Source organism: Ursus maritimus, unplaced genomic scaffold, assembly GCF_017311325.1.
Source record: "Ursus maritimus isolate PB19 unplaced genomic scaffold, ASM1731132v1 scaffold_23, whole genome shotgun sequence".
Classification (NCBI taxonomy): domain Eukaryota; kingdom Metazoa; phylum Chordata; class Mammalia; order Carnivora; family Ursidae; genus Ursus; species Ursus maritimus.
The window spans coordinates 20341111-20351556 of NW_024424786.1; the positions used below are offsets into that span (position 1 = coordinate 20341111).

At 42.0% G+C, this 10446-nt stretch overlaps 1 protein-coding gene across 1 annotated transcript in view; it reads left to right on the forward strand.

The window, feature by feature from the left end:
- The window catches only part of CAT (catalase), a 36288-nt gene extending 25842 nt beyond the window's left edge, over nt 1-10446 (forward strand). The window contains exons 10-13 of the mRNA XM_040638941.1: nt 2326-2456; nt 7762-7869; nt 9329-9412; nt 9739-10446. Of these exons, the coding sequence (XP_040494875.1) occupies nt 2326-2456; nt 7762-7869; nt 9329-9412; nt 9739-9804 (389 nt within the window). The 3' untranslated portion in view covers nt 9805-10446. The remainder of the gene's footprint in view (nt 1-2325; nt 2457-7761; nt 7870-9328; nt 9413-9738) is intronic.

The window sequence follows — 10446 nt, forward strand, 5'->3', positions numbered from 1 at the left end:
TCTTTCTTTCTTTCTTTCTTTCTTTCTTTCTTTCTTTCTTTCTTTCTTTCCCTATTTGGGCACATTTGTTTTAGTAATAGGCTGCTTACATTGATCCCTTCAGAAATTTTACTGATGATTTATATTTATAGCCATAGATGTCTGTATTCAAACAAAGTCTACTTTTCTCTGATACAAATAATACATGTGCCCTAAAGAAAATTTGGAAGATATAAGGGAAAGAAGAGAAGGGGAGAAGGACAACCTACTTACAGCCCCAATACTTGGAGGCCACAGCCATTGCATTTTGCTTTATTTTCTGTCGGTTTTCTCTGGGACTGTTTTTTATAGACTTAAGATTATTTTGTTTATATGATTTTGTGCCTTGCATTTGTTACCATTACGACTAAGGCTTTTCTGTGTATTTAATGAGTTTACTTGCTCACTAACTGATTACATTAGGTGTTTGCAGTACTTCTGCTCCCTGAGGTTTATAGAGCTAATGGGGTGTTTTGTTGCCCAAAGTAACTGATACTCCCTGTGTGGGTCTTCTGCATTTTTATTCTAAAGGGATTTCTTCCTTCCGTATTTGTCAGTCCTTTCATTACTGAGACTGGCTGTATCAGAGAGGTTCATGTATATTCTGAAACTTCATTAATAAATTGTATTTACTTCATGTTTATCATTCTTGTTTACCATTACGGTGGCATATGTATGAAAAAACTACTTAAGGATACATTTTGACACACCCTTTGCCTACTTTTAAAGGCTGAGCATTTGGGCTGTGCTCTTGAAGTTGTTTTTTTTTTTTTTAAAGATTTTATTTATTTATTTGACAGAGAGATAGCCAGCGAGAGAGGGAACACAGCAGGGAGTGGGAGAGGAAGAAGCAGGCTCCCAGCGGAGGAGCCCGATGTGGGACTCCATCCCCGAATGCCGGGATCATGCCTTGAGCCAAAGGCAGACACTTAACAACTGCGCTACCCAGGCGCCCCTGTGCTCTTGAAGTTTAATGAAAGAGCTTAATTGTTCCCAGTAGTCAATGACTTGAAGACAACTCCCACTTTGAGGCAAGGTCAGAACTCATTTAGAGATCGAATTTTAAAGTTACTCAAATAGGCACATTCCAAAGAGCTAATTCTTCGTGCGAAGACCACTGGTGGCTGGTTGTTGGAACACTTTGCCCTAGAGGTAGATGAGGCTGACGTAGAATGAATCCCAAGGGCTAATAATTGGGCCGCATGGGGCCCTCCTTCCTCCTACGTGCACTTGGTACCTTGCTGGGTGTGACCTACAGGCACCCCTTGATTATTCACTCTGCATAATCTAGCCTGGCAGTGAGCTGGTTAAAATTCCAGCGTCAGACTTGTTTGTTTAAAACACTCAAGATGTTTCTAGGCCACTCCTGCTTAGGCAGCTTGTGCTCAGGTAATTCAAGCTTCGGCCAACATCAGCTGAAGCAGTTAGGAAAATAAATATGCCAAAATGAAAAAAAAGCCCTTTTATTTATTCTAGAAGTCAGAAAATATATTTTGATTGCATTTGTCATTATTTTTTCTAAAAGTCCAGATAAATGAGTGCTGCCATACTAGAAATATCAGACTGAAAAAACAGTCCTTTTTTTATTCACCTGTGGAGGGAAGTGAAAATGAAGCTAGAATTGAACAAAGTCACAGTCAATAAAGGAAAGATATTCTGAGAATCTTGAAAACCTTGAAGGAATAGTGAAATAGAGTTCTGTCGTGGGAATATAGTCTGTGTTGGAATGAAAGAGACAGAACAGATTCCAGATCCCAGCTCTGCCACTAACCACCATGTGACCTTGCAACAGGCAGTTAACATCTCAGGGCTCAGTTTATATGTGTCTGTAGATTGAAGGAGCAGAGCTAGAACTTTCATTTTAGTTGCTACCAAGAATTCTGTGATTCAGTGTTTGAATTGAGCCCAAGCCCAAATGAAACTCTCAAATTTGAAATGTGTCTTTGGGTCTCATCTCCTATGGGGGCCAGATCAAACCTGTATAAATATATTCATACCGGAGAGCATCAGAAGATTTTAAAGATCAGATCACTTGAAACGATCAAGAAAACTCGAGATCTCTTCATTAAAACTCAGAGTGAGACCGCCCATGAGAGCTTTTGGAAGGTGTCATTATTCTTTAAGGATCTGAGTCCTGCCCATAGCTTAATAGGAGACATTAAAAATAATGTGTACATGGCATGCCTGTGTATTGTGCGTGTGTACTTGTATATGTGATTGCTGCTTGAATCTTATCTTATTACATCGACTATAGACTGCATTCGTTTGTCATCTCCCTAAGTGAATCTGTATGGTTTTCTTTGGAAGGTGGTGCTCCAAATTACTACCCCAATAGCTTTAGTGCCCCCGAACAACAGCCTTGTGCCGTGGAACACAGCACCCGGTGCTCTCCGGATGTGCAGCGCTTCAACAGCGCCAACGAAGATAATGTCACTCAGGTAATGGCTTCTTGGTCTGCTATGGGAGTCACTTGATCAGTTTCCTTGTCGACGTCTACCTATTTTCCCCCTCTTTTTTTTTTTAAAGATTTTATTTAGAGAGAAAGAGCACGCATGAGCGGGGAAAAGGGCAGAGGGAGATGGAGAGAGAGAATCTCAAGCAGGCTCCATGCTCAGCATGGAGCCTGATGCGGGGCTTGATCTCACAATCCTGAGACCATGACTTGAGCCAAAATCAAGAGGCAGACGCTTAACTGATTGAGCCACCCAGGCGCCCCTATTTCCCCCCTTAAAGTGTCTAATATATCTTAAATTGAATTCATGGAAGACATCTCTAATCATAAATCAGTCCCTTTATTAGATGGAGTTGAAGAGTTGTACTACCATGCTCTTCCAGTACAAGGTATGGAAACTCATTTCAGTTTCCCTGAATTTTATTGAAGGGATTATAGGTGGGGGCCATCAGGAAAGCAGTGACGCATAGGAATGTAAGAATTGTGCAAATAAAGCTTAAGTACAACTACATCTGAGAAGCTAGGCAGGACAGCCCAGATTTAAGGGACTAGAACAGGATTCACAATAGCACTAGGAGCCTTGGTAGCAAGAGTGCGGATGTGTCCACTGTAGGGCGTGCTGTCCATGGGACTCCGCTGCTCTCCACCTGTCGGCTTCTGTTTTTCAGTACCAATTGCTTATCCTTACCATGTCCTCCTGACTTCCTCCTCACTACCTCATAGCTTCTGTTTTAACATTGCTGTGGCTTTGCCGTGACCTTGGCCTAACTCTTCTTTATGGCTTCTTTCTCCATATATAGCTTTTTTGGGGGGACCCTTTTTTACTCTCTCTCTCTTTCAGTACTTCTATATCAGATTCTGGGGAGAGGGAGTCAAATTGATTTGACTGATCTTTTCACTCTAGACTGCATCATTGACCTTTGGCCAGCCTGTGGTTAACTGTCCAGGGTCAAGTGCCCACCCTCTTTCCAATCACCTATGGCTGTCCGAGTGCTGTTCTTTCTGTGGGTACACTGAAGGAGACCCTTTAACTTTGAAGAGCAGCCTCCTCCTTAATGTGTCCAGTACAGCTTAGACCTCACACAAGAGAAGAAGGAAATTAAAAATTCTAGTTATCCTAGAGTTTGGGTTGGGTGGTCGGTGTTAAACTTAGTATTTAAATTAGAATAGGAACTATATCTAGTTGCTCAATTTATAAATGTGGATTCTAAGTAAAAGATATTTAAATACATGAATAATTCGCTGTGAAGATATCTTTATTTGAAAGGGATGCATACATAGATAGGTATATATAAAAAAGGAATTACTTTAAAGTAGGATGTAAACCATATTAGATGAAATTAAACATCTTCTAAAAGCCTTTTGTAGTGACCGCATTATTCTTGGTGATGTGGATGATGCCAAGTATATTATAATACAATCCCTGCCTCTCAAAGAATTTTGCCTGCATGAGGCCTAATCCGGTGTTAAACTAGCTAATACTACCTCTGCAAAAATTAATTTAGATAATACATGGCTTACAGAGTGAGAGAATATATATGCAGTTCATCTAACTAACGGCTCATGTCCAGAGTACGTAAAGAGCTCTACAGAGCAGTGAGAAAAAGACAGAAGAATAGAAGATGGGCAAAGACTTGAACAGGTACTTCACAGAAGAGGATATCCAAGTGACTGAAAAACATACAGAAAGTGGTTTATCTCTGTAGTCAGCAGCGATGTGCGAAATAAAACCACAAAGAAACATGCATCAGAGTAGCCAGAATTAGAGTGACTGGCCGTGCCAGATGTTGAGAGAACGGGAAACAGCTCTAACTCTCCTGTGAGTGTAAATTAGTTCTGGTATTTTGGAGAACTGTGTCTCGGTATCCATTCAAGCTAAACACATGGGTGTCTTTTGACCCTAGTAAAGTACACTGTTGTGTAGGAACCTAATAGAAATGTGTACATATGGACACCAGAAGACACGTACAAGACTGTTCCTGTTACCCAGATGTTCAACAAGAGCTTGGATAAGCACATTTGGCAAAACACATTTAAAATATTAGAAGTCGAAAGAATTGCCTTTGGGGGTGCGGTTGGAGAAAAGGGGGATAATGACTGGGAGGAGAGACTCTGACGGGGAGATTTCTGAGGTGTGAATGATTTTCCTTCTTGATCTGGGTGGTGGTTGTGTAGTGTGTTCACTGAAAAATCATTGGACTTCACACTTAGGGCTGGCACCCTTTACAGTAGGGCTGTTACACTTAAAAAGCATACTAAAGAAAAAAATCATTCTCTCAATTTGTATATACTAGTAAATGTCACGTTTCTTTTGAAAAGAATTTGGTCCTGCTCTCAAAGGTCTATGGTTAGAGTGTTAGAGCTGATAAAGCCATTTAGAATCTTTATCTGGCTATAAAATTGAAGAGCTGTCCCGTGTGTGGAGTCCGTGCCCCCAGTGGTGAGTAGCTGAGCTGTATGTGCAGATGGTGTTGCTAGCCTGGTGTAAGGATATGCAGATCAGAGCCCCCTGGAGACTTCTTCAGTTTGACTTCCAAGGCCCACCTGCCTTTTCCCGAGCAGCATGACTGCTGAAGCCAGGCTCAGATGGGTAAGGCTTCCATCCTTTTTACATTGCAGTCCTCTTGTCCACATGCTGAGGTGGGGGTGCTGTTTATCTTTGTGTTTGTACATATGCTTTTTTGTTAACCTCTTGAAGCTAGTTTAACCAGATCTCTAGGAGAGCAAGTATTTTATATGGGTTTTATTGAGTGGTGTGTTGATAAATATTAATAGTCGTGTGCAGAGGGGAAAAGCCCTGGTTTATAGTATTTGTCAATTGTCTTTTTTTTTTTTTTTTTTTAAGATTTATTTATCTGAGAGAGAGAGTGTGTGTGCGTGCACAAGCAGGGGGAGGGACAGAGGGAGAGGGAGAAGCAGACTCCTTGCTGAGTGGGGAGCCTGACAGGGGCTCCGTCCCAGGACCCTTGAGATCATGATCTGAGCCAAAGGCAGTGGCTAAACCACCTGAGCCACCCAGGTGCCCTATAGTGTTTATCAATTTTCTTGATGAAAAAAAATTCCTAGAGCTGATTTCAAGCTAGCACTATGGTGTCACTGAATCTGTGGCATTGGGATGTGAGGTTCGGTGTCACATATTGTGTAGTATTTCTACCGTAGTGATACAGTAGACACGAATAACCTCAAGAACATCAGTAATAGGTATTCATTGGGAAATCATACATTTTGAAGGTTTATTATTTTTGTTTGTAATATAATTGTAAGGTTATATAATAAAGTTTTTAATAACGGCCGTGTTTAACAACTCACAAAATTCTTATAAAGATGACAATCTGCTCTCATGAGCAAGTGGGCTCCAGCACACCGCTGAAATTGCAGGACCGATTTGCTTTCAGTTTGATGGTAGATTGATGGGACGTAGGAGGCCTCACTTCTACTTGTCGTACGTGGACATGCTAGATTAAAATATTTTTTAAAAAAGTAGTTGAGCTAACAGACAAAATTGAATCTCTGGGTCCTAGAGATGAAAAAGGAATCACAATAGTGCGCGAGCATCGAAGGTAAATATATCATGGTGGGTAACCAGACTGTATTTACATCTTATTAAGATTTTTATGACTCCAACGGGCTTGCAGTTTAGGCTGCAAGGCTCTGTGTGTTGCAGAGAGCTAGAACTGGGCTCTTGACGTATGACAGAATGATGAGAGCCAGGAACCAGCCCTCCACAGTGAAAAACTACCCACCAGACTGAGCCAGCAGCTTGTCCGCATGTAGGCTCTAGATTTCCTGAGAAATTGGGTGTCCCTTTCCTCTGCTCTTCTCCTCTCAGGTGAGGTGTCTGCATTCTTGTTACACTTAGAAATACCTAGAAGTCCTGACCTGAGAAACAGTGAGTCAGTGAACCCTTCTAGGCCTTTGCAGAGATGGTGGAAAAAAAAAAATCACAAGACACATTCACAATTTGGACCCAGGTGGTGGTTCTGCAGAAGGTAACTCCTGTTGGAGATGAGTCCCAGGGAAGAATTACAAGGATATCCAGTGTCCTGAGAAATTGCACATGTAATAGATGAAAGAATCATGAACATGATAGAATAATCTAAAAGTGCTTTAAAATAAGCATATATACCATATTCAAGGAGATAGAGAAAAGAATATGATTTACAAGATAAAAATAAGATATGGGAAAACAAAAACAAATAGATTTAAGAAAGAACCAAATAGATGTTTTTAGAAACAAAAAGTACAAACTTTTAAATAAAAATTCAACAGGCACAGTGACTCAGTGGATGGTTAAGCAATTGTTAGATACAGTTGAAGAGAGAATTAGTGAATCGGGGGATAGATCTGAGAAAATCCCCATAATGCAGTACTGTGATTGGATTGTGTTCATTTCAAAAGTTTGATTTTTTGAACTTTGGTATCAAATGTAAACTTTGCTTAAATTTTTTAAAAAAATGTTTTTATGGCTTGATATTTGATAACACTTAGACAAGCTATTTGACATTTTATGAATTTGATACTTTGGATAATTAGATATTTTGTGACTTTATAAATGTTAGCAGAACAGGACATAGAACAGTGCCTGGTACATTATAGGGACTCAATAAATAAGTATTGGTTGAATGAATGAATGAATGAATGAATGAAATGTTAGAATAAAATCATAGCTGATACTTAGAAATCGTTGATTTCAGAAGTGAGCAAAGCCCTTAGGACTCATATACCTTACTACTAAGCGCCAATTTTTATTTTAATCTGTTGATATTCATTTTAGAGGTAAGCTCAGTCATAAAAACAAAGTATCGCTATTAACACGTGTCTTCTCCAGAAAGCTTGGCTTCTGAAAAACTAAGGTTATATATTATTGAAGTAGGGTTTTTTCCTCTATGGTTCTGGGTGAATTGAACAAAGGTTGTATTCTGCTAAGTTTCCATTTGATGATGGCTTGCTCACCGGACTTTTCAGTAGCAAGGTATGGTGGGATTCTTAACTGTAGGCTGTACTGTGTCTGCAAGAGACGTATAAGCTCTTACTACAAAGGACATTACTAAGAAGCGTTTATGAGCTATTATCAACTGAATTCTTCCTGTTCCACAAAACAAAAAGTAAGGAACTCCATGCAAATGACAGTTTTCATTAGAATTTTAAATTATCTTTAGATTCTAAACACTTTTTCATTCTTACGCCAATGAGAAGTCTCGCTTTTTCATTTCCAAAGTGGCACATTGGGTGAGTTTTGTTCATGCCGGACTGGTTGTTTTCTCTCTGCTCTGCACATTTTCCCTGCGCAGGTGCGGGCGTTCTATACAAAGGTGCTGAATGAAGAGGAGAGAAAACGCCTGTGCGAGAACATCGCTGGCCATCTGAAGGACGCACAACTCTTCATCCAGAAGAAAGCGGTGAGTGATAACTTTGTTGGCTGCCGGGTGACATCTGCTGGTCAGAGAAGAGAGCACAGCTGTGTGAGGGAACCCTTAAATGGAAATGTCCCTACTATTCTACTTGAGCTAATCGGACTTAACAAAAATTAGTACTAATCCCCAGCCCACCTCCGAATCTTTTCTCTGTATGTTTTATCTCCGGTGAATGTGGCGTATCCACTGAGCCTTTAGCTTTCTGTCCAGTGTGTAGTAATTGAGTTGAATTCAGGGTGAATTGTTGTACGCTCTTCATTGACTGCAGCCAAGTTCCGTGCCAGAGAGTGCTGTCCAATGTAACAATGTGGGTCCTGCCACAGTTTTGCTTCGACTTTAGAAGATAAGAAGTACGGATTGCATTTTTGTGTTGCGAAGCCTGTCTAACCACTTGGTGTCGTGACACCTGACCCTCCTTCAGAAGCAACTAGAAACTTGCATGCTCTCTGGGGAGAACTGAGCAGCTTCCAAAACTCAGGCTGAACTCCTGGGCTGAGACGCCAGGCTGTTTCTGATGGCAGCTCACTGTGCTGCGTGGAGCCTTCTCACTAGCAGTTTTCGGGCCTGCCACGGGGAAAGCTTCTTGGAAGTTGAGACAACCCCACAGTTGGCTTGTGTTTTGGTTGCTGCTGCTCTGTTCAAAGGGACAGCTGGGCCGGCAGCTCTCTGGGATGTGTTCAAAGGCCTGGAGACAAGTACCAGCAGGCTGGGCGCTTTCTCTGTAGGCAAAGTTCTGTGTCTTTAACTGTCTTTCACAAGTGCATGTATAAAAATAACCTTTTAAGTTGCTGAGGCACTATTTACACATGGCCGTCTGCAGCAGAGAGCTGGACGGTTGCTCTGGGACGTAGACGGGGGCAGGTTTTATCTCACTGATTAGAACGAGTGGGACAGCGTGTAAGTAGCAGAACTGGGCTTGAACCCTTAGCGTTCTTCTCTCGCATGTGCTGAAGCTGTAAGGCTTCCTGGGGGTTCACGATGCCCCCCTCCTGTCTGCTCAGGATCAGCCCATGGTCAGGAATTCCTGCTGGATGTGGAGCATGTGGCCCAGCACGGGCCACGGTCTATGTATTCCTCACTTTAAATTCAGGCAGTGTCTGGGCCCATCTCGTGATGCACATCACCGTGACTTGTTGAGCCAGCCTGAGGTCAGCTCCTTACACGCACTAAGCGCCTCTCACCTCATTCTCTGGGGTCAGTTTGATTATGTTGCTCCTTTTGTGGGCAGTGGACAACGAAGCTCAGAGGAATGACTTATCCAAGGTTGCACAGCCGGTACGTGCCAGGGTTTCCCCGGATCCCCCACATCTTGCTCTGGGTTGTTAAACACTGTGTTGCTCCGCCTTCCTTCCTCCCCTACAGAGTAAACGCTGTGCCACACGCGCCGGGGACCTGCCTGGGAAGGAGCCGGGGTCGTATTTACGTTCTTTTCATTTGGCTTCAGGTCAAGAACTTCAGTGATGTCCATCCTGACTATGGGGCCCGCATCCAGGCTCTTCTGGACAAATACAACGCTGAGAAACCCAAGGTGAGCCCACAGCAGCCTGGCTGTGGTAGAGGAAGGGGGTCCCGGATCAGACTGGCTTGGATAGTTTGGTTTCCTTTCGCGATGATTCTTCTCAGGGACAACTGTTAGATTTTTCAAGCTGCTCAGACATTCGCTTGATAGGTAGAGAACTCGGCTGCAAAGCACGTCCTCTGCACTTTAGCTCGGGCCCACGTGAGGTAGTGGAAGGGAATGCAGCTCCCAGTGGTTATCATCTTCATCTGAGCGCACAGTAAAGCGGAGGTGAGTACCAAGCCGCCGCTGCTGAGCGAGCTAATTAACCTGCTGGTCCTGTTCCTTTAAAACAGAACGCGATTCACACCTTTATGCAGCACGGGTCACACTTGGCCGCAAGGGAGAAAGCCAACCTGTGAGAGTCGGGCCCTGGGCCTGCCCCAAGCTGCTCTCCACCTGTGAAGCAAAGCGTGGTGTTCACACACGTACCACTCTTCGCCGGATAGAAGATTCTCCTGTGCTAGGTGCGCAAACGCGAGCTTGTGTCTTTAAAATGGTAATCCAGGTTTCGATAGCAAGTAATGTAGCAGTGGCTTTTAGTGCTGTTTTCCCAGGGGGAGATAAGGGTAGGGCTTAACAATGATATAACAAGAAAATGTATTTGCTTTTGACGGTTGGGCTATTCACTTAAAATGACTAGAATGAAAGTTTCTGGCAGAAATATGATTTTATTTGATAAGAAAAAATCTTGGTGAAATTAGTATGTTTACATATCATCTCATGGCCTTATTATATAAAAATATGGCTGAAATTATATAAGAAGAAAAGATAATCTACTCAGAAATTTTAATTTTTCTCAGTTCCGTATGGGAAAAACACATTTAATGCATTGATGTCTTTTGAAAATAATTTCATTGACATCATAGCTTAATGCTTATTCCTGTCTGGAACTGATCAGATTTTTTTAAACTTGGAATTACATCTATGCTAATGTAGCATTGATTTTGCAACAGACTGATTTGTAATTGCTACATTTTTACAATAAAATAATCTGTACATAA